Raw genomic sequence first — 27842 nt, 5'->3', positions numbered from 1 at the left:
TGACAAAAATGCACCTAACTGATATTGTACTCGTGAATTTCCCACTTAAACCCTGATTTGTGTGGATGTGTATGTTTGTGCCAGGAGTGATTCTGGAGATGTGACTGCAGAGTGTCCTTACAGCATGTGCTGTTCCAAGGAGAGTTGTATGTCTGATTCAAGAAAAAAACCAAACACCTTAGGTGTTCGTGTTAGTTTGGAAAATCTTTGTGTCAAAATGCAAAACATAAAAAGATGGCATTAAAAAAAAAAATGGAAAATTGTTCAAATTGCGAGGGAACTAAAATGGTGTAGAAGGTTGTGTTCAATTCTTAATTCTGCTCTCTGGTTAAAACTGATGATGTAAATGGAGGTGTGAGAAATGCATAATTCTCTGTGTAAACTGGGATTTTGGCTTTTGGCCCATTTGAATGTGTTGTCCGTGTGCTTATTGGTTTGGAGGAGAGGTGAGAAACCACTCGTGTGGGTTGAAATGCCCGAGTGAGTGAGCTCACCAGCCGGCCAGTTGCACTCGCATGCATACGCACGGCAGCTGAGCCCATTGGGATTAGTTTTACTTGCTGATTTGCCATAGGCTAAGAACAGGCTGTGTGGATTAGCCGCTGTGCTGTACCTTAGCCCTCCTAGGCAGCTTTCATTTGTGTGTGTGCCCTCAAGAGCGTGGTTACCATCACTGTGTATAATGCCTCGTGTCAGCATTGGGCATAAAGAGAAGAGAAAGTAATATGCTGGGCCTCAGTGAGATGTAGAAGTGCCAGTGATGGAAGGGAAAAAGAAGAAAAAGATGACTCCTGGAGAAGCAGTACAAAGAAAACCCTGTCCAGCTGGCAGCTAGGCAGGAGCTCAGAACGCTTGCTGCTTATGTGGCTCCTGCTTTAAATTGATACTGGTAGCAGGAACCTGTTGGACTTCATTCAGAAATGGCCAGTGGGTATTAAACTCAGAAAGTCTGCCGTTAAGGCTGAGTTGCTTCGTGAGAGCAGTGCTTTTGCTGGCTTGGTGGTGCAAGTCAGTAGGCATAAAACTTGGACAAGTTGTGTAAAGCCTGACTGCTTCCTGAGGATGTCCTTGGAGGGCGCTTCTCCAGTGCTGTGTTTGCTTACCAGCCAGACCCGCCGGTGGGCAGACTTGAAAAACAAAGTAAATGAGTAAGCCCCATACCATCATTAACACTGGAATGAGCAATGTGTTCTAAAGGACAAGGAAGGTATCTTAAGATTGAACTTGGATCTGTAAGAAACTGTATCATTTTGAAAGTTATTTCTGTCAAATCAGTAGTTAAGCAGGAGAGATTGGGAGTCTGGCTGTTAGCATATAAATAAATGGAAGGCCAAATTCAGTGCCTGAGCTCTGTATTTAATATACATCTATAGCTCTCAATTTGTTTGGGACATTGCTGATGAATGTAAGGGTTCTCTGAAGCTCTCCTGTGTTTATTTGGTTATTCAGGAAGCAGAATGAATACCAGTAACTGTTTTGAAGACAAGAGTAATTAACTTTGTGTGCACAGGAACCTTTTGGGACAGTTAAAATAGGAAAATGGTGAAAAGATTGTGAGGGCTCAGATGTGGAGCGCTGTTACTGGGCCAGCGCAAGGAGGACTTTGTTAAGATTGCTGTCTTCTTATTTTTTCCCTTCGTTTTACTGCTAAGCTTGTAAAGTTTTGTTAGGCCAAGTCTCATGGGGTGGAAGAGAGCACATTCAGTTTGCCAGTGTCCTCAAGGCGTGGTGAACCCAGCTGAAGCCAGGGGTGCTGGGTGAAGCAGGAGACACTGCTGCCCGATGTTGAGGCTGGGGAAAGCTTCCTACAAAGAGCCGAGAGGTGAAGGATGCCTTGTGGCTGTGAGCGAAATTGTTAAATGATGGTTATGTGTGGTATTTTGGCTGGAAACTAAGAGTGCCATATTCACAAAATGCATGCCAGCTCTTGTTTACAGAAAGCTTTAAAAAAATAAAAGAGTGATAAAGGAGATAGCTTTTTTTTTTTTTTTTTTTCTTTTTTCCTGATATTATAGGCATTGAATTTTGCTCTTTACCATATATAATTTTTGTTAATGTGCTCGTGTGATATATATATCAAGTTTGTTAATGTGATAGTAAGCTGTTCCCACCTTTTTGGTGGTGTTTTTTATCCATTCCCTCAGAAATCTCATCTGTCTGAGGCACAGGTTTCATGCTTCCTCTCATTTTCTCACCTCTTTACTTTCTTTGTGACACTGTGTCTTAGAAGACAGTCTTTGATTTTAGGTGGTGCTTCTTCTTTTCATGCTTTTTTTTTTTTTTTTTTTTTTTTCCCCAGATGGATGATAAAGAATATGACATATATTTTAAAATTTCTTGGACAACATGAATCTTATTTCTTTATTTCATAGGGCAGGCTTTCAGGAGCTTTCTTCTGTCTTGTTAGCCTCTGCTTGAAACAAGTATTTCATAACAGAGGTCATCCATATTATTTCTGTCAGGCATAAGAAGTTCTAGCATATAGGAAATTGAACCTAGATAGCTTCAGTCTAAGAGCCATTTTTAAATCAGTGCCATTATCTCTTGTAACTGTTCCTGGCACTCTGTTGCTTATTCTCTAGGAAAGATATGAAGGCTTAATGTTTGTTAAGAAATAATAAATTCTGCTCTGGTTCAATCATGCCTGTTAGTCTCAAGGCGGTGATCACTTCTGATGTTTTTCTTTATTACTGGAAGATTTGAATCTATTCTGTAACACTTTTTTTTAGGATAGAAGACTTGGGAGAAAGATAGATGCTGACTGTAGGCATGGAGAAAACAATTAGAAGAGCAGATGCTTAAGCTTCATTCATAAACTCATAAACAATGTAGTCAATAATTCAGTAACTGAAGAATTACATGTAAAATGTTTTTCAGTAAAGTGAAATTTGTTTCAGGTTTTTAATATCTCTAAGAAGTAATACGAGCAGGAAGAATCCTTCAGAAGAACATTTAATCTTTCTGAAGCTGACTATTTTTATGCTCAATCATAAGCAAAAAATTTAGTTGGAGACATTTGCTTAATTGTAAATATTATCGTATTTAGGGCATTGATAGCACTTTCATTTATGCAGCTCCAGCTGTGGATTTGGATGTGTTGGCATTTGGTGTCACATACAGTAGGTTTGCCTGCTTACCTTGTTTTTCTTCTCAGAGGTGGTGGCAGCGATGATCATTGTGATTTCTCTCAACAGCTGCGTGTTCAGAGGCATCTGTGCATGAGGAGAAGTTTGTTCTATGGCCTCGGAGCTGGGTGCCAGGGAGGATGGCAGCTGCTCAGAGCTGGCAAAACCCCTTTATCTGCAGTACCTGGAGAAAGCTCTGCGATTGGATCAGTTTTTACGACAGACGTCTGCCATCTTTAACAGGAATATATCCAGGTACTAAAGCCTTTTTCACAAGGAATATCAAGGAAAGACAAGCATTTTTATCATGCTGTTCTCGGGCAACACCATGGTAGGAGTTTACTTGTTCATTGGGAATGACTCGTTCGTTATAAAACCTTATCTTGTAAAGAATTTGCATTGTACTTCTCCTCTCATTGATAATTCATCATATTTCTTGCCCAGGTACAAATTAGCAAGATGTTTTAAGGCTCTTTGTCGTAGTCGAGTGGCCAAAACTTTCTTTGCCTATCAAAAGATAGGGTGAACAAGCATTAAGTTAATTTTTTAGGGAACTGGCACTTAGCCGTAAGTGGAATACAAACAGTGTTGTCAGATGCAGCATTTCTATGATAGTAAGCTGTACCATTGAGAAGTGACTCATCAAGGTACATTTCTGTCCAGAAGCAATTTACTTTTAATTTCATCAGTGTTTTGTAATTGTGAGCTTACAGAACTGAGAAGTGTATGTATAATAGATAGCAGCCTGTATTACAGGCCTATAAGATTCACGCAAGGAATAAAAAAAATATGCTTTCTATCTTTCACATGTACAGTAGTGCTGGGGAATAACAATATTGTGCTTTGATTTGACTCAGCACTTCGTTTCTTGGTTAGTTCGTGCTTCGAGTATTAAATATCCATCTAGAGACTAAGGACGCAGCTTGATAGCATAACCAGACCGGTCTGATGATTAACTGCTGCTGAGGGTTTAACGCTAAATTATTAACAGCAGTATTTGTAATGCACAGAATTACAGCTGAGGCTGCCTTCGTTCTCAAACCTTTAGGCAAATGGCCACATGCAAGTTGCGCAGATGTTTCTTCTTTTGAATGTTTTCCTTTCATTCACAGCATACTGTGTATTTTCTTGCAGTGATGAAAGTGAGGATGGATTGGATGACAATCCTTTGTTGCCTCAATCTGGGGATCCCCTGATGCAAGTTAAGGAAGAGCCTCCAAATGCTTTGCTTGGGGAATCTTCTGGAGTAGGGAATTCAGGAGTGCTGAACACACATTCCTTGAATGGAGTACTGCAGCCAGGTAGTCACCCACTGAGTTGAATCTCTGCTTACTTTGGGATAGGCTGGGAAAAGCATTATTTCTGAAGAAATTTGTTTTTATCTTTTCTTTAAACAGAGCCAAAGTCTGAAAAAGGGAGCCTGTATAACTTTTCTAAACTGAAGAAAAGCAGAAAGTGGCTGAAGGTAAGGGTATTGCAAAGAAATCTGAGAAGAGTAGAAGAGTCCTAGATAAGACCCTGTGGACAGTAGTGAATAAGGCACTCTGCCTTCTCGTCTGGTGTAGATCATGGAGTCCTAAACATCTAACAATATAGACGACAAAAAGAAAGAAATTTGAGCACTTGTAAGAGCATTATCACAGATTATCACAAACATAATTGCTGAATATGGTAAGTTTACAGTAAGGTTAGTTGTTCCCATATCCTGTTCTACTTTACACGTACCACTGAGGACTCAGAAACTTAGACAGATGTCATAATAATCACAGGGTTATTAAGTTAGAAAAGATCACTAAGGTCATCTAATCCAACTATCCAGCACATCACCTGTACTCACTAAACCACGTCTCTCAGTGCCACATCTACCCTTTTCGTGAAAACTTGAAAAGAAATTGTTCCTAATATCCAACCTGAACCTCCATGGCATTTAATAAACTTAATAAAGCCAGAGCATTAGACATTTTATTCCTGTTGCATCTTCCATGCTCTTTGGCTACAGTCAAAGTAAAGTACTTCTTTTGACACAGCATATGCAGCAAATGCTTGTGTTTGAGAGCTGTCTGAAATGATGAGATGCAGCTTAATTACTGCGAAATATTATACTGAAGAAGAAGCACAGGGTGATGTAGAGATACAGTAATATTTGATACGTTGCTGAAAACAATCTTTAAAGGACTTCTTTAATCTTGTACTATATTGGTCTGTTGTTTGCTGCACTTTTTTTTTTTTTTAAGTAACCGGGGTTACGCCAGTGTCCCTTGCTAAGAAGAAATAAGGGCTTTTTTTGTTGTTTTGTTTTCTTTCTGCATTAAAAATACCAAAACAAAAAATGCATTCTACAGAGGTTTCTCATGTTAGAAAGGGAAAGAAAGAGGAGTATGTGATGGTCAGTAGTAAGTACTGTATTGGATCTTTGGTGGAACAAAATAGGATTATAGTCTATACATTTAAAGCTTTCATTCCATTTTGTAGCAAAATGGATGGTAGGCATTTCAGTTTTGGTGAGCAGCAGCATTTTGGTAAAATACCAGAGTGAGTATACATTTAGAAACATGAAGTAACTTTAGTACTATGTCCAAATTAAAGTGAGCTTTATGAAGTGTATTAAATGGACACTGGAGACTGAGGTAAAAATTTGTTTCTAAGATGAAGTCAGTACAAAGTCCAAATGAGGGGAGGAAAGAGAGAGTGGAACGGTGGCACTGTGCCATCTTTGCCTTTCATTGTACTGCAGTGTTCTCTAGTTAGTAAAAACAGGTTGCCAAGAGGTCGAGCAAGAGCCAAACCTTGTGCAAGTAGTGCAGTGGGAGAATAGCAGGACAAATAGTACAAATGAGGTAGCAAAGTACCTGCAACCATACATCATAAAATGCCCTTGCTTATATCCTGGCTTTTCTCACTGTTAGAAAGAGCCTTTTGAGACCACAGGCAGTTGCAGTGGGTTTTAAAATGACTTAATTTTCACTAAACTAACAGAACTGTATCTCTCTGAAGATTAAAAAAAAAATGTTTACTTGATTAGATGCTGAACAGCACTGTAGATCAGAAAACTGTTTTCTATTTCAGGCATTTCAGAGGGAAGACACTATGTGAAAGCTAAGTGTTGTGGTTGTGCCAGCCTTTACTAGATAAAGGCCCAAGAGCGTTCTGCATAAATAAACAATATAGTATAGGGACTTATTGTTGCTAATTTTCTTTTGATTTGTTGTTGTTAGAGTATACTTCTGAGTGATGATTCCAGTGACACAGATTCTCCAAGTGATGAGGATGGAGAGGATGAAGAAGAATTTTCTCTTTCAAGGGAGGAGCTTCACAATATGCTGCGATTACACAAATATAAGAAACTACATCAAAGTAAATATAGCAAAGACAAAGAGGTAAAAATCCAGAACTTCTGTATTTCCTTAATTTTCTTTTTTTCCTGTAGTTGCATTATTTTAACTAATTTCACATTTTTTTCTGAAAATTTATAGTATTTTGTGGACTAGAAAATTGTTTGGTAGACTAGAACAATAATGTCAGTTTCAGAGAAGGGTTAATTAATCTGTACTGATTGAGAAGCTATTGATACCTTATGCTGAGAATCTCTCAACACTTTACATAGATAGTATGGATACATGTGTACATACAGTTTTTACAACACTGTTGTGTTCATTATAGCAAACATGGTGCTAGAATGCAACATTCAAACAGTACATATCAAAACTGAGGTATTGTGGCTTAGATTTTAATACAGGTGGTCACCACTGTACAGGATTAAAATTGTATATTTAAACCTACTTCAGTACATTTGCCTCACCATTGAGGTTGCAAGCAGTGGGGTGATGTTTATCTTTTTGAAAGAGAGTTCCTCGTATTCTTCTTTAGTGTTTTCTGTAATTCTTTGGGGTTTTACTTGTCTTTATTTTTTGTCATACCTTCCTTTTCTATTTTAGATTTTCTTTTTACATCCAGTTCTTTTAATGTCTTCCTTTTAAGAAAATATCTGCTGCATTTCTGATTTTTCTTAATATTGTGCCAAATTTTGACTGCTTTGTTTCTAATAATGTATTGAGTCATAAGAGCATTTACAAAAAAATAAAACATAATAATAATAAAAAAATTGCTGCTTTGAATTGCAACTGAAAGTGGGTCTCAGATGAAGGAAGTCATCCTGTTCTGCTATCAGAGAATGTGTATGAAACAAAAATTTGACATTTTGTTTCATACTGCTTCAGATTTCTCCAGAAGAGTGAAGAAATATTTTTTCCACCCAAGTCTTTCTTTCTGTCCATTTCTTTTCTTTGTTCAGTCATTATCTTTTCAACCCAGATTGCATTGGCTTCTTGAAATACCACGTAACTGCACAAACATTCATACATCCAACTTCTACAGAGGTCATAATTTTTATGTTTGTATATAGCCTGTATATAGTTCTTTAGTATTTTAGTTGAATAACACTTGAAATATGTTACATTTTTTTAATAATCTCCAAACTGTTTGGTCACCTACTTTTACAAGATAACCTGAATGTTTGATTTGTTCATGTGGAAATCTTTTAAATGCCTTTTACCTAAACCTGTCCTTTGATATCTTTTCATGTGATAAAAGTAGGACATGTATGTAACTTGGGAGTCCAAGCAAAACAAGTAGGAAGTCCTTGATTGGACTGTTGCATATAATGTGATGTTTTGCTGGGCAGCACCTGTATGGAAAATGATGTAGTGGTATGTTTTGAAAGTGTAAGCTTCACTGCTCGTTTTTCCTGTCTTATTTAACTGAGTGGGTTTGGTTCTCTCTTTAGAAGTCAGGGGCCACCTGTGGGCAAGTGGTTTCACTTTGGACTCTCCAAACCTTGATAACAGCGCTAAATATGGAGCAGTACATGTATTGATATTTTATTTACAATCAAGATGTGAACTCATTTACCTGCTGTTGCTGTTATCTGCTGTGTCTGGTTTGTATTAGCATGCTCATTTACATCTACTTCAGTTGCAGCAATACCAGTACTACAGCGCAGGACTGCTGTCTACATACGATCCTTACTACGAGCAGCAGCGCCACCTGCTAGGGCCCAAGAAAAAGAAGTTTAAAGAAGAGAAAAAATTAAAAGGTAAAGTCATTCACATTGTGTTTTTAGATGGTTGCTGTGATTTAAACTCCTTTCTTGTATTATTTTCTTTGAATAAATGTTCATGTTTGTACATTCCAGACCTTTGAGTTTTGGGTGGAAAGCTAATGGCCGATTCCATGAAAGAGAAATCAGAAAATACTGTGCTTTATCTGGCCTCTAGAGAACTAGGGTGAAAAAAGATGGTGTAAATTGAGAGTTCATGGTTTTCAATTTTCTTTGTGGACCTCTGGATCCACAATGAGAGACATGCAATAAGTACTTCATAGCTATTTCAGTATTGCTTGGCTATATTTCAGAATCCTTAAATATTGCTGTGTATCATGATCCATTTGCTTGTTTTCTTTGAAACTTGATAGTTCTTAGAAAAATATAAGAAACTACCCAGTAACTGATCCAGTTATTCCAGAATGTGTAATTGTTCCAGAAATGAGATTGTTTTCTGGAAATTAGAGGGAGCTCAGAATTGATGTCCAATATGCGTTAAAATAGAATCACTTCTGTAACCTCTCAGCTGGACTTTTTCAGCTGCATGTTTGCCAGGAAGTACAGTCTCCTTTCATGACTGAGCTGACAGCATCTGTAGATCTGTAACAATGCAGGAAGAGAAGGCTGTGAACTGTCAATGTAAGGTGAATTCTGTGTAGTGCAAGCACTCATGTTTGAGCTGTGTTTTAAGAAGATTATTTTGGGCTTCCCTCTGTCCTCTCTGTCTTTCTATAATTTCCTTTAATGCTGTATTTTTTTCCACTAATCTTGTAGTGTCTGTGATTTTGCATACTATCAAATAGTGTATTTATTATCTGATAACAGCGTCTGGTAGTTTCCTCTGAAAGTTGTGTTCACAATAGATGATAACATGTCAGTCTCTTTCACGATGGTTTGAGACATCTACCAAATGCTGATGTTGTTACCTTTATATGTCCTTTACATGTCTGTAAGTAAAATTTTACCACAGGGCAAGAAGCATTGTACCAGATCACAGATATTTTAATTCCTAATGAATACTTCCTCATGAAGGGAAACATGCCATAGGAGTTAGTTGCAAAACCATAAGGAAATAAGTGTATGGTACTAGAACTAGCAGGTATATATAAGTTTGACTTTTTTGTTGGTTCCACATATAAAGTGACTTGGATAGCTTAGTTAGGAGAGATGTCAGACTAAATGCAGAAAGTCCACAAAATAGGAAAAAAAAAAAAAAGATTTAATTATTGATCTTACAGGAAAGTTGAAAAAAGTAAAGAAAAAGAGGAGACGGGATGAAGATCTCTCTTCAGAGGAGTCACCGGAACATCACCATCACCAGACCAAAGTTTTTGCCAAGTTTTCTCATGACACACCTCCACCTGGGTCCAAGAAAAAGCATATGTCTATTGAACAACTTAATGCTCGTCGGCGAAAAGTGTGGCTTAGCATTGTTAAAAAGGAGTTGCCAAAGGTGAGCTTGGTTGATGGCACTACATCACTGATGATAACAAGAAGTGTTATTAGTGATTTTCTGCTGGTCAGTGATGGCCGAACTGATATTCTGCAATCTGTAAGCAAAGTGTAGTTCTGATTTCTTAACACCCGTGGATCATGCAGTGTATTTCTTTCATTTGGCTATCTAACCCTTTTCCATGAACAGTACAATAAACTCAAGGAGGTATTTCTGCAATTCTGCAGGATACCTACGTAAAGCAAACCAATATTCAGGACTAGTGTTTAAGTTCAGGAGACATGTTTCAGTCATCACAGCATACATGTGTTTTGACACGTAAGAAACAACCTAGGGAAAGCTTCATATCATTTACAGGACAAGCTTTGGGCATGTTTGAGATAGCTGGTTGCACTGTCATGAGTTCTCTGGGATATGATCAGTGAATCTTACGGTGGGCTCTTTAGAATATGCTTTTAACAGACTGAATTTCTAGTGACTTGAATATAACTGATAGCTGTATCATTCTTTATGAATGTAGGAACTGTGCAAAGGATATGTGCAGTTATTTTTTCAAATGACTGATTTTGTTCATGTGAATAACATAATTTGCATTAACTCTAAACATCTTTGGGGAGCAGTGGAAACATCTTCTGTTTGTTTCAGTGTTGACAGTGGAATAGGATAATCCTGCTTTGCAGAAGTAGTAGTTAAAGAAAAAGCCTGAAAAAGGGGATGTTTTAAATACTTCCTTCAGGAGCTGGAATGCCTTTACACATGTGTTGGACAGTGAAGGAGGGAAGGTATTTCCATCAGAACCAAAAATAGTTACAGAACATGTACTCAATTATGTAATGCATTGCATGACTGAGGGTTGGCAGATCTAACAGCTAAAGACTGGATAGTGATCGTCTAAAGTAGTGTGCAGCCATTACCCATCAAGTAATTGTAGGATGTGTTCTTTTGTAGGCATACAAACAAAAAGCATCAGCGCGCAACCTTTTCCTTACCAACAGCAAAAAGGTAAGTGTTCAGCTTGATACTGATACTTGTATTGAATGTAATAAGCAAACTGTAATCTCTTTGTTTCTTACTGATAATTCTAGCAGGACAGTACAGGAGAAAAAATTGTATGTAAATAATTTGTATAAGGCTTTTCATTTTTTAAATGTATCATATTGGTGTGTTTCGTAAGCAGTAGAGGAAACAAGCAACATAAATTTGTGTCCTCAAATCCCACTGGCTTTCTTAAGAGTTACTGTATTCATTTTTATTCACTGATTTTGATACAATAAATTAAAGACTTCAGTACACTTCATTAGCTTTTGAACTGCCCGTCTATCCAGTAGCTAGAATTTGCAGTTTTAAGTATTCATGTGTAAATCAAAAGGGCTCTTGGAAGTATTAAAATTTGTTAATTTATGCAAACTTACATAGGAACTGGGATTAAAAATGGAATAATTTTTTTGATTAAGTGATTGCCAAAGGAATTTATTTCCTCATTGGAGTAGTCTCTGAGAAGTATCATTATTTCTACCTAGGACACTTTATTGTAGGAACATTTGGTAATGCTTTTCAAAGTATTTTTAAAGTGTTACACTCAAGTGTGTGATTCATATACATGCCCAATGAAAAAATTAACAAGTATATGGCTAATAATCATCAGACACAAGATGACATAGGGAATATTATGTTCCATATATGCATTAGTAGGAATGGGAATATTTTCTCTGCAAGGAATACAGGAAACAGGATCTACTTCACTGTGGGCATCCTTACCAGAGGCTACATTTCTTTTTGTTGTCTGGACAAATATTCTGTGATTATTGTATTTGTAAATATCACAAACTGTCTTTTAGCAAGCAAGTGATGCAGCAGAAGAGGTTTGAAATTGCACTCTTTTTTTCCTTAGCTTTCATTTTATTTGATCATTTGCAATCTCCTATGATGGAATTATTGATGTACAAATTTCAGTGGAGGAAAAAAAGTAACTGTCAGAAACATCAAACCCAGCAATTTTGACCATTATGACAATGACATTAATTTATATATGCTGGATTGAAAAATGACACTACTATGCTTCTTTATGAAATGGTAGGAAAATTGTAGGATACTCCCCCACTTTTCAGTATATTAACATGTGAATGTGATTGTGTGCTACTGATATTGCCATTGCAGCAGCCTTATTAAAACAGTGAGAAAGAGCGTGTGCCACAGGAAAATGTTCTGAGTGGAGTCACAGTTGCAGGCAGATCTTAAACTCAGGTCTCTGGAGTACCTTTCAAAGATCTTCCCGCCAGATCAATCCCTTTAAGTACCGTGCTGTGCTGCAGCTGTCTTAGGTTTTGGTTTTTTGTATGCATCTCAGGAAGTTATTGGACATTTATGTTCTCTCTCATCATTTCAAAAGTCTAACTGCTGAGCAAAGTATCATAGTTTTTCTCTTTTGAAGGACCAGATTTGTCTGCAATTAAATGTGATGTGCATTGCTGGTTTTCTTTAAAGCTGCTCATCTTTCATTTGCATCCAAACCTTATTTTTCCCTAGCTTGCTCATCAGTGCATGAGAGAGGTACGTCGAGCTGCTCTCCAGGCCCAGAAAAACTGTAAGGAAACTCTACCACGGGCACGTCGTCTTACCAAGGAGATGCTTCTCTATTGGAAAAAATATGAAAAGGTAGAAAAAGAACATCGCAAACGGGCTGAGAAAGAGGCTCTGGAGCAACGCAAGCTGGATGAGGAGATGAGAGAGGTAAAGCAAAAACACAGGTGGCTGATAATTAATTTCTTGAGTAAACACAGAAATGACTAAATAATTTGAGTTTCTAAATCTGGGCTATTACGTTCATTTGTTTATTCTGTTTCAAAAATTGCTTGTATTTATTTGCTATTTTAAAGTTCTTTACATAGTTCTTCTAACATTAGCCAGAGATTATAAGAAGCCTTTGAACTACCTGAGTTCATTAGAAGTGATTGAAATAGAATAAAGGATTAGATGAACACCATGTGTCTCACTGATGCATGCATAACTCAGTGTTAGTTTGTGTGTTTTATGATGATTTGTACATCTTTTTGAATACAGAGGTCAAGTCACCTTTTCAGTCACATTGATATTTTATTTTTCTGCTGTAAACCAGCATCAAGACTTGCAGAGAATGTGAGCAGGACTTTTGGGAGCCTGCAGAGTTTAGAATTTTTCTGTGATCACTTTTTGTGTTGGCAAAGTGACCAATTCATTGACTCTCTTAGTGATAAGGGTCGAATTTAAGAAAAAAAATCTTGCCAAAATTCTCTGGTAGATTTACAGTTCTACCTTCAGTGTTCAGTGGTGAGCTGATGTTGAATCATCAGAATACCTTCTGTTTAGTTTAATGCTAAAATCATTAGATCATGTTTTATGTACTGCGTTTCTGCAAATCTGCAAACATTTGTGGCTTAAATTACTAGGCAAATTTTACTGTAGCTTTTTTTAGCCAGAACCTAAGAATGAACAGAGTTTCTGCAACATCTTGCTGAAGCCCAGGCAGTTATAGTATCTCAGATGTATACATTTAATATATTCTTTCACAGTTTTCCTTACTCATAAATAATAGAATATTAGAGTTACCTGCTATGATTGTATTGTGAGTTTTTTAACTGCTTGGTTCTTTTACTGTAGACCTCTCTGTTGCTGTTTCTTTGTTATTAATCTTTAAGCTTTTCAGCATAAACAAAACTTTTAATCTTTCTTTTAGGAGATTTTGATGTTTTTTTGCCATGATCGTATAATTTAAAATAATATTTCATTTGTATCAATATTCTATTTTAATATAGGTGTTTATGGTGGTGGCTAGTGTTTTGGGTACGGCTGATGTCCTGACATTTTTTTATCATAATAATGTGCATGGTAAAACCTAGATAGGTTGTCATTTTATTAGATTAAAACATTTTTTTTCTTGAACCATATTTTAATCACTAAATCTTTACTCTGTTGTTTTGTTGTTTGTTTTTTTTTTAACCTGTGATCTTGGTAAATGCTTTTCTCTTAGGCTAAAAGGCAGCAGCGAAAACTTAACTTCCTGATCACACAAACTGAATTATATGCCCATTTTATGAGTCGTAAGCGAGATATTGGGCATGATGGAATACAGGAGGAAATCCTACGCAAACTGGAAGACAGCTCTACCCAAAGGCAGATTGATATTGGAGGAGGAGTAGTGGTCAACATCACCCAGGAAGATTATGGTAAGCAATTCATCCACAATCCTTCCTATGCCCTTTTGAAATTTATTGTCCTATTTATATTATTAATCACATTTACAATGTCAAACATAAAACTCCTTCTGTATAAGAAGCACATCTGTAATTACTGAAGCTTAACAGATTTATTTTTTTTAACTTGGGTTGTTGATTCTGCAAAGCTCTAACATGGAGATGTTGTTTTCAGATAGTAACTATTACAAGGCCCAAGCTCTGAAGAATGCTGAGGATGCTTACCAGATTCACCAAGCCCGGGTATGTATGTTTTGAATCCATGAAGTAAAAGCAAAAGCAGAGTAATTGGTAAAGGTACTAAAGCCAGAATCTTTAATAGCAGCCAAGTTTAGTAGGTTCATTTGATTTCATTGCCCCTTTCTGTGTTCAGACAAGTAGAAAAAAGATAAAATATCTGGGAACAGGTTTATTTTCCATTAATTTCTGGCAAACATCATGTATCTTAATGTGAAAAGTAAAGCCTTTTACTATACAGTTTCTTGTTGAGTTAATATGTTCACAATCTTACACGTGTTTTCCTTTTCTTGTTTAGACTAGATCATTTGATGAAGATGCAAAGGAAAGTCGAGCAGCTGCTTTACGGGCTGCTAACAAGTCTGGTACTGGCTTTGGGGAGAGCTACAGTTTAGCAAATCCATCTATCCGAGCAGGGGAAGATATTCCACAGCCTACTATTTTCAATGGGAAACTGAAAGGTTACCAACTGAAAGGCATGAATTGGCTGGCAAACCTATATGAGCAGGTATCTTAGTACATCTTGCAGATTTTTAAAACTTCTAGGATAATTTAAGTAATTAGTTCTTTTACTTGTTCAAAAAATGAACTAGTTTTAAAAACAGACTACGTGTACTGTATCTGCAATATTTTTAGAAGAAATGAAAATATTATGTAAACCACCCATCAGAATCCTTGACTTTGAACAGAACATAAATTTCAAGATTCCTTATGTGGATATTTACAGAACTGCTTATCATTTAGATTATACACTGAAGAGACTTCTGCTTCTCAGAATTGCATACAATTTCAGGCTTTGGACAAATTGTAAATTGCAGATAGCATTGCTCTGTGCATATCCAGTTTGCAGTATGATTGTGATGTGCAGATAGACTGAGGGGAAAAAAAAATATGGCTTAGAAATGAATGAAAGTGCAGTTGACATGAAATATCTCTCAGTAGAAGACCTAAAAGAAAGTAGGTTGCTTTGTTTTTCAAGACCTGCATGGATAAAAAAGTAGTAAGACGAAAGTGCAAATTTATGGATTTTTTGCAGGGCATCAATGGAATCCTGGCAGATGAAATGGGTTTGGGTAAAACAGTACAAAGTATTGCTCTCCTTGCACATCTGGCTGAAGTAAGTGGATTATAGCTTTTTCTTGGTCAGAATACTTGATAGAAGATGCATACTTTTCACATTTGATGTGAAATCTAGATTATAAAGCTTGAGTGCTTTAAAAGTTATTTTATCTAAGGCATTTCCGTTTGTTTTTAGGTTGTACCTTTGAAAGTTCCTATGTGTGTATGACTATATATGTGTGTACATCTATATATAGTATTATGTAGAACTATATAAAAATGGGATTTTCATTTATTCACAGAGTAACATCATTTCATATGCACTAATTGTAAAAGCTTGGTGAGAGAACAAGTTGCTGACTTAATGATTCACTGACGTTTATGAATCAGAGACACTTGTAGAATGAAGTGAAGCCCAAATTCCAAATTCTGAACTTCAAGACAATTAGCATGGATTTCTGTACAGTTTTTTTGTTTGGTTTGGTTTGTTTTGTTTTGAGACACAGTGATTCTTCAGTGCCAGGACAGATAAACAAAAAAGAAAAAGCAACGTGAGCTTTCTTCTTACTGCAGAAATATATGTATAGAAAGAGGTAAATAGGTTTAGGGGGAAAAGAAAAAGTGGCATGCTGCTTGCCTTTAATTGGAGGTATCAGCTGGTGGTACTGAGAGCAGAAGTAGCTGGATTAGTGACCAATGACTGGCCATTGTCTGCATTTGTTTATATTGGTTTTGGTATACTTTTGATGGTACTATCAACAATGATATTAGAAGGATGCAGAGCCAAAGTCTCTTAAGCTCATGTGTATATAAGGGATAACAACTAGATAGGCTTGTCTCCCTTGAGATTTTTGGAAGTATTTATATGGCTTTTAATATTTCTTGCTTTCTCTTGCACAGACCAGCTTACACCAATACACTCATTATTCATCTTCTTTTTTACAAGAAGATGTTCTGTCATGATGTGATGGAGCAAAGCTTTCCAATACCACCTGGTGTTTTTTCCTTCCTGAAATGACAGAGGCTGTTAGTAAGGTGGAGGTGGCAACTTTCTGGAAAAAAAAAAAAATGAGCAAGCCACTTCACAGTGGTGGTGCTTGTTCTGGGAACAACTTAGCTGTACTGAATGAAGACTGTGTTAGATATTAGGTCTGCTCTGTTTGATTCTGTGTCACCCTGCTGTTCTGGGAGGAAGTTTTATTACATTGTGTATAATTCTATCTTGCATAGCAACTGTTACTTAGCAGTTGCAAAACTGTATGAAACTATTCCCGTGTTCCTTCCCCCCAATTAATTTATGGATGTCTGTTTATTTTTTTAATATGTATATTGCAGAGAGAGAACATCTGGGGACCTTTTTTAATAATCTCGCCTGCATCTACTCTTAACAACTGGCACCAGGAGTTTGCCAGATTTGTTCCTAAATTTAAGGTAATAAGAACATACAAGAAAGTTCTTTTAGATTTTCTCAAAAGCAAACTGTTTATATTCCTGAATTCTTTGGCCCATCTGGGTGCCTCATTATCTTGAAGTTTTAAATTCTGTAATAAGCCTGGTTCTGATATTTCTCCACCTTTCCTGTATTTCTGGAGTATTCATTTATCTAAAATATCTAAAAAATATTCCTTCTTGAATCATATGATTTTCATTTTGCATCAAGACTCTATCTTGATGAGGGAACTGAAGTAAGAAAGGGGTGGATGTTCAGTTCTATAGTGCGTGATCCTGGCAGTAGACCCAAGAATAATGTTTCAGTCTTATGCATCCTCTTCAGAGCAATGTTTTCAGTCATTCCTATCAATCTGGTTAAATAAGATAAAGACTATGTAAATAAAACCAGAACTCTAAACAAATCAGAGTGAGAGAAAATGTTCTTAGAGAGAAGTAGAAGAACCATAGACAAGCAACTAGCAAGAAAGAAAAGGGAGAGTAGTGAAGCACAATTAGGTAACAACAAAAAGCTAACAGGAAAATAAGTCAAAGCCTTCAGGTAGATAGTAATTGTGAGAAAATAGTAATGTAGAAAGCAAGAAACAGTCAGTTACTGGAAAAACAAGCTGCTTACCTGTACTCCAGTAAAAAAATATTTAAGTGTTTGGAAAGGTTTGAAAGGAATATATATCACTGAAACAGTAACAGCATTTTAGTATTAAAGGTAAACAGGTTCAGAAGCTTGTGGTTAAAAGTTTGTGGTTAAAAGTTTGAGTTGTTGACAAAGTAATATTTGTTATGAAGAGATCGTGATTAGGTTTTGTAAGCACACGTAATTTTAATTCTTACAAAGAATTTATAAAACCAACAAATAAAAACCACCTACTTAGAATTGTAAGCAGCCAATATACCAGTAACACCCAGACTAATTGTTTGAATGCCTTGGCTACTTAATGAGGTGTGGGAAAAGACTTGGAAGTACTGCTGTGAGTAATACTTCATTTCTTGGTCCCCAAACAGTAGGCTTAACTTGTTTGTTAATCTCATGGGTTTTTTTAATAGCATCCTTATTTCACAGCAATTGCAAGAATGTTCATCCATAGGCATGTCGTGTGTGCAGTAACTTAGAGCTTGCCTGCTGCAGGATGGAGATGTTTCACAAGCTCAGAAACCAGCATTCCTCACTTTCAGTCTTGCATTGTAGTCCTTTCATCAGGCAGACGATGGCAGTGCACAATTAGTAACTGGCTGCTTTCTATTCACTGTGAAGGTCTGTTCTGAGTAACGGGGCCCATAAAACTCCAAGTTATAAACGAATGGCCAGATTTTTTGTATTGCCACTGACTTTTTAAAAATTGTTTTATGTGTTATGTCTAGACCAGATGTGTTACCTTTCATCTCTGGAAACAGTTCTGAAGTACAAATCCAACAGAGTTGGTATCATTAGGAAGAAACAACAGGGAAAATGAAGCAGGAGAGCAAGCCTTTTAGTCATGCACAGGCTTGTTTCTTCCATAAATAACGTATCTATTTTCATTTTTAGACACATTCTTCAGGGTGCTTTTAGATCAAGGTATGCTGTCTTTATATTAGGCATAAGACAAATGATAATTGTTTCTTGGAATTACGTTTCTAAGAATTTTTTAAGTACTTCCTGATTTTTTTTTCTGATAATGATAAGAAAGATCATTCCCTTTTGGTTTTGAGGAAAGCTGTCTTTCTGATTTGTAGAATGCATAGTATGAAATTCTAAAGTGAATACATCTTTATTTGAAAAGTAATGTCTTTGTATTTTTATACTGTTCCAGGTGCTACCTTACTGGGGAAATCCCCATGATAGAAAGGTCATCAGGAAGTTCTGGAGTCAGGTAATTTTGGCATGCCTGTGTAATTGGTTATTTGTGCAAAGTAAAACAAACCATTATTACACTTCATTATGCTAAGCACTGTGTGGATAACAATGCTGTTTCCTCATCCATGTGGTAATCTTTGTTAATATAGTGAGGTAGAAGACCAATCTTTTATTAGAGAGCAACACAGTACACCACAATTTAGGGTAGTGTGATGTTAGTTGAAGAAGCTAGAGCCCTAAAATTAAGCAGGCTGTTTTAATGTCGGGAACTGTTTATTCAAGTTGGATGATTTAACTCAGAATGCCCAAGGCTAGACCTGTCAGATTGTTCCTAACTTAACGTAAGTAAACAGCATTTTATAGAGTTCAACACCTAGCTCTTGTTTGGTTCATTAAGAAGCATCTGGAATTGATGAGAGACTAATGGTCTGAAGTTCAGATCCACTAGTTGAATAATCTTGTTGTGGATACTTTGAAAAGTCAGATGAGGAAAAATGAAGTAATAATGAGAGAAAATTACAAAATTGTCAGAAGTCTGACATTACAGCATGTACAGGTGAACTCTTCACAGTGTATTTATGTTATATGGACATTTGTTTTTTATTTTGTGTTTGTAGAAGACATTGTATACTCAGGATGCTCCTTTCCATGTGGTGATTACCAGTTATCAACTGGTAGTGCAGGATGTGAAGTATTTCCAGCGAGTAAAGTGGCAATATATGGTGCTGGATGAAGCACAGGCGCTCAAGAGTAGCTCCAGGTAATAAATGAACTGGACAAAAATCTTTTCTTTCTATCAGTCTGGTAGAGGAATATAAAAAGTACAAAAACTGATTGTTACGATTGAAACAGATAGGAGACTTCAGGTGTCTTAACAGAGTTTAAGTATGTATATAACTCCAACTCTGTGACAATGGAATGATCCACAGTATTCCTCTTCCAAATATATTAACATAATTGAAAACTAACTGTGAAACAGAAGTATGAATAAAGTACAGAACAGTGAAAGAAAATGGTATTAAATACTGCTCACCTTTGTCTTGGCTACTCATACAATTCTGCCACGTGAACAGATCTATAGTCTTTAATGTGTGTTACTTACGTTTGCTCTATTAAATGCATAATTTTTATTGCTTTATCGGTGGCACTTCCAGGCCTTCTAATGAAGGTAGAACCCTATGAATACTGCCAGTTGCAGTAAAGCCCAATCTTTATCATAATACTCTGTGCCAGAAAGCTTTATTTTCATTTCTGATTAGAGATGTGTCCATTTCTACTTTTGTAACCACTTTCTCATAACTTTTCCCCATATTGCCACTGTACACATCAAATCTCCATTTCCATAAGCTGGAGACTGTTTTGAATGGAGACTCATTCAGATGGAAATCTACCCCTCCAAGACTGTAACATACAGCTCAGCACTCTTTCCACAGTGTCCCATGGACTTAGTGTTGTGAAGTCTGAAAAATACACAAGATTATGATAGATAATAACTGTTTCTCTTGGGAAGTTAATTATTCTGATGATAAGAGTTTATTATCATTTGTATTAAAAGTGAGTTAAAACATACTTAGATAAATAAAATAAATGATGTTCATTCCTTTGTATTTTGTAAAAGGATACTTCCTTCTTAATTGCCTTTTGAAAGACTGGGCAGTAGCTGCGATGTTATTACCCAGTGACCTCCAACAAAACATTTGAGAAGGTCGCTAGAAGCAGTTGGTCTTAAAGTTTTTTATTTTTTATATCTTACAAAAACAATTCTCATGATTTTTTTTCTTGATTTTATTCATCAGTGTTCGCTGGAAGATCCTACTGCAGTTCCAGTGTCGAAATAGATTGTTACTGACGGGGACTCCAATCCAGAACACAATGGCTGAGGTATTCATAGGCTCACAAGAGCTGGCTTTGCTTTATCATAAGATTATGTCCTAAATGTCTGTGAGCAGTTGAGAAACCTCTTGCCTTTGTGTGGGATCATGTCTTGCATGCCATTTGCAAAAAAAAAACCCTGGGATCAGGTCTGCGAGGTCATGGTCAAATAACAGTAAAACTGAAGATATCTGATAGTAATGCCTAGGTTACAGGATAAAAATTAGCTCTGGTAGCTGCTACTTCTGTTGGCTGAAGTTATTGCTGTACATTTCTCACTGCTTTCTAGTGATGTTGATATATCTGGAATGGGGGAAGAATGTGGGTGGCCAGCAGGGACAGGGAGGTGATCGTCCCCCTCTACTCTGCTTTTGTGAAGCCCCATCTGGAGTACTGTGTCCAGGTCTGGAGCCCCCAGTACAAGAAAGACAGGGAGCTGTTGGAGAGGGTCCAGAGGAGGGCCATAAAGATTATCAGGAGACTGGAGCACCTCCCCTATGAAGACGGGCTGAGGGAGCTGGGCTTGTTCAGCCTGGAGAAAAGAAGGCTGCAGGGTGACCTCATTGCAGCCTTTCAATACCTAAAGGGAGCCTACAAACAGGAGAGGAATCAACTCTTTGAAAGGGTTGATAACTGCAGAACCAAGGGGAAATGGTTTTAAGTTGAAGGAGGGGAGATTTAGGTTGGAAGTCAGAGGGAAATTCTTTACAGAGGGAGTTGTGAGGTGCTGGAACAGGCTGCCCAGAGAGGTTGTGGATGCCCCGTCCCTGGAAATGTTCAAGGCCAGATTGGATGGGGCCCTGGGCAGCCTGGTCTAGTATTAAATGTGGAGGTTGGTGGCCCTGCGTGTGGCAGGGGGGTTGGAGATTCATGATCCTTGAGGTCCCTTCCAACCCTGGCCATTCTGTGATTCTGTGGCTGGGGAAGAATGTGGCTGGGGTTCATTTTCAATTTTCCCAGACTTGTGATCAAGTAAAGTGACTTGGCTCATAAAGAGCTGCAAGAATGTGAGATCCTTAATTACCTTACCCACAGCAGGATGACTTATGCTCTTTTTTTTTCTTCTGCCTTGTAGTTGTGGGCCCTGCTGCATTTTATCATGCCAACATTGTTCGATTCCCACGAAGAGTTCAATGAGTGGTTTTCTAAGGACATAGAAAGTCATGCAGAGAACAAATCTGCCATTGATGAAAGTGAGTGCAGTGGTTGATTATGGTGGTTTTGTGTATTGAAAATCTATTGTCTTTTCCAGCTACCAATGACTAAAATTTCTCTCATTCTGTGTATGGGAAATGTCTTCTAAAGCAGAGTGTACATTAGTCAGATTGGAACATTCTGATGTGTTGTCCACAATTTGTCAAAATTTTTGTTTCTGACTGCATCATGCATAATGAATAGAAAAACACGTGGTGACAGTGTTGGTTTGATACCTGTCTAATCCTCCCACTTAGCAATACAGGAAAACAAACACTTAAATTGTTTGTAAATTTCTTTTGAGCCCATCGTTTTGTAGGCCTTGAGAGTATGTTTCAAGCTCTCTAAATGAAAATGATAGAAGGCACTAAACACCTTTTGAACTTCAGAAGAGAAGTATAAAAATTATTTGCTGGAAAAAAATGTTTCACAGTAAGTTTCAAGGGATAATTATGTTGAAAAATCTAGCTACATAATATAGGTAATTTTTGATTGGAATAGAACACAGCATAGTTGGATCTTGTCACAAAGGTGAAGGTTTTAAGAGTTCTTAAATAACCCAAACTGTGTGCTTCAAGAACTCATATTAGGAGAACTGGCTGAGCAGTAAGTAGTAGGACACAATATGGTTTCCTTCTCTGGTGAAGTAATTGTTCCTTTTTCCTCTTTCCTTGTGTTTCAGACCAGCTATCCCGCTTGCACATGATCTTGAAGCCTTTCATGTTGAGAAGAATCAAGAAAGATGTGGAAAATGAACTGTCAGATAAGGTGAGAAGTAGTATTGATCCTTAATTACAGTATTTCAGCTTTATTACCATAGCTCTGTTATCACATCTGCTTTTTACAGGCTAATTTGTCCCTGTGTAACCTGAAATTTGGTTGTAGACTTTTCACAGACCTGCTTCTGTCATCACATTCCAGCAATGTCATTAGGCATGAATGTAACTTAAGAACCCCTAATTAATGCACTTTTTTTCTTTTCTTCTGGTTAAGCTTCACTATTGCAAATAAAAAATAAGCCTGATTAAAGTGACAGTAGCATCACTAATTGAGGTGAAAGAGATTAATACAGCAGTGTTTGGGTGGCCTTCATGAAGGATTTGGCATGGATTTAGGACTCTTTGCTTGCTTGTCTTGAGCAAGATATGCATAATGGCAACATCAGGCTCTTCTCTCTTGGGTTGTAATTTCTTCTTAGTGGTGCTGGATGGACTTGTTAACAGTGTGTCCCGTGGTTTTGGGACTACTGACTAAGAGACGTGCTTTTTTTGATGTACTTGTTAGTTTCAAAAGTGGAACTCTTCTCATAAATACTGTGACCTATTAGTTGTCTTTATCATGGGTTCCTGACATCTATTCAAGATGACTCCAAATTGGTAGCATTTAAGAATAGAATAGCACAACTGAGGGCAAAATTTAAGCTGCTCAGCTGCAGATGTGGTATTTTCAACAGCTTCTTAGGACTGTTGTCTTTGTTGTGTTCATGTACTTGTAAAGGTCTGTCTCTTGTATTGTTAACTAAGCTTTCCAAAACACAGCTGCTGGTTAAGTGCTTTCCAGGCTGCGTCCTGAAATACAGATATGAACACGACTGCCTGTATATATATATTAGAGAATGTTAAGATTCACTTAATATGAGTTTTCCCTTCTTTGCACTGATGTGGTCATGCTCTACTTCTGAGAGAGAGAAAGCTAAAACTTCATTGCTGTTTTGCAGATTGAGATTCTTATGTACTGCCAGCAGACAAGTCGACAGAAGCTGTTGTATCAAGCTCTGAAAAATAAAATCTCTATCGATGACCTCTTGCAGTCCTCAATGGGCACTACTCAGCAAGCACAGACCACTACTAGTAGTCTCATGAATCTAGTCATGCAGTTCAGGAAGGTAAGGCTATTTTAAGTAATAATTTTAAAAGTATATTCCATAGTTAACTCACAGCTGAAGTACAACTTCTAGAAAACGTCATATAAAAAAACTTATGGCATAGGCATGCAAATTTGCGTGTGGTTCAGTTGTCTTTCTAGAGCAATGTTGCACAGTGTTGGGGTAGAATAGCTTCAGGCAAATGCTGCTTGCATCTGGTTCCATATTGGTTGTTGAAGACATCATTTACTTGGGGAAGAGAGGGAATAACTGTGAAATAATAGGAAAATATATGATGCAGTGTTCAATTTGAAGAAATGTACCAAAATGGCTGTGAAATTCTAGCCAATATTAGAGTGATCGGTAGTGATAGTTGTCTTGGGATGTAAACGCTGCATTAGCCTTAATTTATCTGTTCTTTATGTTTGACATGCTCCCTTTCTTACAGGTGTGCAATCACCCAGAGCTATTTGAGCGACAAGAAACTTGGTCTCCATTTCACATCTCCTTAAAGCCATACCCAATTTCAAAGTTCATCTACCGTCATGGACAGATCAGGGTCTTCAACCACTCACGGGACAGGCAAGCAACTCCACTTCCTCTCCAACTTAGTATATTTAGTAGTATGATTTAGACTTATTTTAGCTTTGTAAGCACTAATTAACACTGTTAACTGGTGAACTTAAATAGTGTTTGCCAAGCAAAGCATTCCTAGTTTTCTTTCATCTACGCGGCTGTTAAACATCTTATGTCTGATGTTCCTTCTTATTGGAATTTTGATTAAATAAGAAAGCAAGTAAAAGGAATTCAGAGTTACTGCTGATGATGTATAATGGAACTAACTTTAATAGAATTTTAGAAGAAAACTGTTTTCCTTTGAGTGGTTTTTCATGTGTAAGGAAGCTATCAGTATCTGCATGTAGTGACATGATATATTGTGAGTATGTACTTGTGCACTGACAGCTTTTAATGCTTACCATGGGTGAGTAGAAGCTGCCAGAGTGCACTTCGCTGATTTTCCTGACTGGCAGTTCCTGAGAAGTCTGTTTTTGTACTGAGAATGCTCAAGACTATTTGAGAATGCTCAAGACAGAGATGAAAAAGACATGTTTAAAGATGTGACTAACTGTTCTACAGCATAAAATGCAGTTCAAAAAAACAGTGGTGTTTCTCAGTGTCAGATTAACAGTAACATATGTGCACTGCTGACGCTATGCAATTCCAGTTATCCAGAGTGCAGGAATACTTACAAGAATGGAATTACTGATTACTTTACATCTTTTGTTGTCTGTGTGATTGAATGCTATATGCATTAACACCTTCTTAGTGTTTTTGTTTTGTTGCTTTCATTTTCAGGTGGTTACGGGTTTTACTTTCGCCATTTGCACCAGACCACATCCAGCAGTCTCTCTTCCATAGGAAGGGTATGTTTATGGTCCTGGGAAGCAAGTCGGATTGCATGCTTGTATGTGTAGTGTAGTATGTTATTTAGGAACAAAACTGAAAGGTCAGATCAGTTTGTCCTCTGAGATAATATGACTAGAATTTGTTAGAATTCTTTTAAGCTTTGTACCTGAAGAGAAGTCAGCCCGTATTTTTCATGTAAGGAGAGTATGGAAGCAGGTGGAAGGATGTTCTCCAGACTTTAGTCACTACTTAATCCTACTTCAAACTCTTTTTCTATTCCTTGTCTTTTTTTTTTAGTTTGCTTTAGTGGATTAATGCTGCCTTTTCAGTTTAATGTGGATCTTTTCAGAGATCCAATTCAAAGAAATCTTGGATTCATTTTAGTACAATCTGTAGTGTATGTTACACTGCTAATTTATTTCAAGTAAGAAGTAGGAGAATGCAAATGACCTGGAATCCACCTGATGAACAGAAAACTAAATAATCAGTTAATATTGATAAATATAGTTTATCGTTATAGAAAATTGAATATTTTTTACTAAAAAGGGTAAGCTAGATTGCTCAGCTCCTCAAGTGAGGAAAGTTTTGGGAGAAAATAGCAAAAGAGATCCTGCCTGCATAGCTCTGCTGAAGTCTGTTAGTGTGGACCTACTTAGCCATGCAAAACTTTTCAAATAAGAAGAACCAGTAAGAGGAGTCTGCACTCATCCGTAACTCTCTAGATTTGGAGTGTCTTACTAATTATTCTGGTGTAATGATATTTGTATTAGGCTTATTTGATATTCATAATAGACTTTTTCTCAGGTACCATAAAGGGAAAATTATTTTGGATATATAATTTTTTGTGTAGAAGTTAAACATAGAATCATAGGATGGTTTGGGTTGGAAGGGACCTTTAAGATCTAGTTCCAATCTCCCTGCTATAGGAACACCTCCTCCTAGACCAAGCTGCTCAGAGCCCCATCCAGCCTGGCCTTGAATACTTTCAGGGAGGGGCATCTACAGCCTCATTGGGCAGCCTTTTCCAGTGTCTCGCCACCCTCACAGTAAATAATTTCTTCATACTGTTTAGTCTGAATCTACCCTCTTCCAGTTTAAAACTAATTCCTCTCATTCTGTCACTACATGCCCTTCTAAAAAGTCCCTCCCTAGCTTTCCTGTAGATTCCTTTCAGGTACTGGAAGGCCGCTATAAAGTCCACTGAGGCCTTCTCTTTTCCAGGCTGAAGACCCCCAGCTCTCTCAGCCTGTCCCCATAGGGAAGGTCCTCCAGCCCTCTGATCATCTTTGTCGCCCTCCAGCAGCTGCAACAGCTCCATGTCCTTTGTGTGTTGGGGGCCCCAGAACTTGGTGCAGTTCTCCACTGGGGTCTCATAAGAGCAGAAGGACAGAATCACCTCCCTCAACCTGCTAGTCACAGTTATCTTGCTGCAAGCCAGGATATGGTTGGCCTTCTGGGCTGGAAGAGCACATTGCTGGCTCATGTTGAATCTTTCATCAACCAAATCCTTTTCAGGGCTCTCAAACCATTCCGTGCCCAACCTTTGTCTGTGCTTGGGATAGCCCCAACCCAGCTGCAGAACCTTGCACTTGGCCTGTTGAACTTCATTAGATTGGCATGAGCCCACCTGTCAAGCCTGTCCAGGCCCCTCTGGATAGCATCCCTTCCCTCTAGCATGTCAACTGCACTATTTAGCTTGGTGTCATCTGCAAGCTTGCTGAAGGTGCATTCAATCCCACTGTCCATGTTACCTATAAAAATGTAAAATAACACTGGTCCCAACACTGAACCCTGAGGAATGCCACTCGTCACCTCTCTCCTCTTGGACACTGAGCCACTGACCACAACTCTCTGACTGTGACCATCCGGCCAATTCCTTGTGGCCCATCCACCAAATCCATTTTTCTCCAGGTTGGCAACCAGGGTGTTATGTGGAACAGTGTGAAACGCTTTGCATAAATCCAGGTAGATAGCATCAGTTGCTCTTCCTTTATCTACCGATGCTGTAACTCCATAAAAAGTTGCATAAAAATACATGAATAATATTGGAAATAAAGGTCACATAGATGGACCTGAAAAGCTTTATTAATTAACAGTGGAACATGTCTTCCCTGCTCTCCACTGTACCTGTTGCATCCTTATTCTTGTACTCACTCGCATTCCCCTGCCGGTTCCTACATCTCCATCCAACATGTTTGACTCACTGTTTGGCAGACTGTCCTTAAGAGTGCATGTTCTGGTTAGCTCTCTGGGAGATGTGTGGTCACACTAGCAAATGCATAACTGCCTGCTGATTCCTTGTAGGTCAAATAAATGTTTCTACTGATAGCACATTTTTCTGGCCCAGAACAAGTCTGTCCTTGTAAACACCCTTCTCTTGCCCAGACTGGAAAATGAACTGTAATTTGGAATTGGGAAACAGCAAAGATGTATTTTTCAGAATTTCTAAGAGATCTCGGTTAAATTAGGATCTCCTGTTTATTCACTTGGATTTGCTATATTAGAGAATGTGTATCTTTAATGGAGTTTGCCACAGTTGAAGTCTGTTAATTGTTTTTAGCTATGGGTGTCTGTAATATGTCCTGGCCTAACTTCAGTATTTCTGTGACATAGGCATCAATGAAGAAAGCTGTTTCTCTTTCCTCCGGTTTATTGATGTCTCGCCAGCAGAAATGGCAAACCTCATGAATCAGGGACATTTAGCCAGGTGAGGACAACATTTTTCTCTCTCTTAATAATTATAGGAAAAATACAGGTGTTGTTAACATATCTCTGTAAACCTGCATTTTCTGTGCCGTCTAATATTTGTCGTTTATCTGTCATTAAGGAATAAGAAGACTTATAGAGTTTTCTCCAGGTGCAGGGCACCATTATGTGAAGTAGTTTTTTATGCTTCTGTCAGAGGAAACCTCTATTATGAAGATTTTACATTCCAGATATACAAGATGGTCAAAGGGCAAGAGAACACTTTGCTTAGGATCACGCTGTAGGTTGTTGGCATTATGAAGTACAAAATCCAGA

The 27842-nt window shown here is 37.6% G+C and overlaps 1 protein-coding gene across 8 annotated transcripts in view; it reads left to right on the top strand.

The window, feature by feature from the left end:
• INO80 (INO80 complex ATPase subunit) overlaps positions 1-27842 on the top strand; it is a 62790-nt gene that overhangs the window by 2813 nt on the left and 32135 nt on the right. For 7 of the 8 annotated variants that reach the window (XM_031593514.2, XM_090140976.1, XM_090140977.1 and 4 more), the window contains 22 exons: positions 3195-3380; positions 4260-4426; positions 4523-4590; positions 6341-6502; positions 8097-8217; positions 9462-9676; positions 10625-10678; positions 12203-12406; positions 13683-13878; positions 14081-14148; positions 14441-14650; positions 15179-15259; positions 16537-16632; positions 18441-18500; positions 19102-19244; positions 20281-20365; positions 21432-21549; positions 22233-22318; positions 23268-23435; positions 23863-23996; positions 24771-24838; positions 27435-27528. In XM_031593514.2, the coding sequence (XP_031449374.1) occupies positions 3238-3380; positions 4260-4426; positions 4523-4590; positions 6341-6502; positions 8097-8217; positions 9462-9676; positions 10625-10678; positions 12203-12406; positions 13683-13878; positions 14081-14148; positions 14441-14650; positions 15179-15259; positions 16537-16632; positions 18441-18500; positions 19102-19244; positions 20281-20365; positions 21432-21549; positions 22233-22318; positions 23268-23435; positions 23863-23996; positions 24771-24838; positions 27435-27528 (2741 nt within the window). In that variant the 5' untranslated portion in view covers positions 3195-3237. Of the gene's footprint in view, positions 1-13; positions 1823-3194; positions 3381-4259; positions 4427-4522; positions 4591-6340; positions 6503-8096; positions 8218-9461; positions 9677-10624; positions 10679-12202; positions 12407-13682; positions 13879-14080; positions 14149-14440; positions 14651-15178; positions 15260-16536; positions 16633-18440; positions 18501-19101; positions 19245-20280; positions 20366-21431; positions 21550-22232; positions 22319-23267; positions 23436-23862; positions 23997-24770; positions 24839-27434; positions 27529-27842 lie in introns of those variants that run through there. The other variant, XM_090140979.1, reaches the window with a different exon arrangement.

The sequence above is a fragment of the Phasianus colchicus genome, chromosome 5, assembly GCF_987193195.1.
Source record: "Phasianus colchicus chromosome 5, bPhaCol1.hap1.1, whole genome shotgun sequence".
NCBI classification, from domain to species: domain Eukaryota; kingdom Metazoa; phylum Chordata; class Aves; order Galliformes; family Phasianidae; genus Phasianus; species Phasianus colchicus.
Note: the sequence above shows the minus strand (reverse complement) of the source record. Positions and strands in the feature narration are given on the sequence as shown.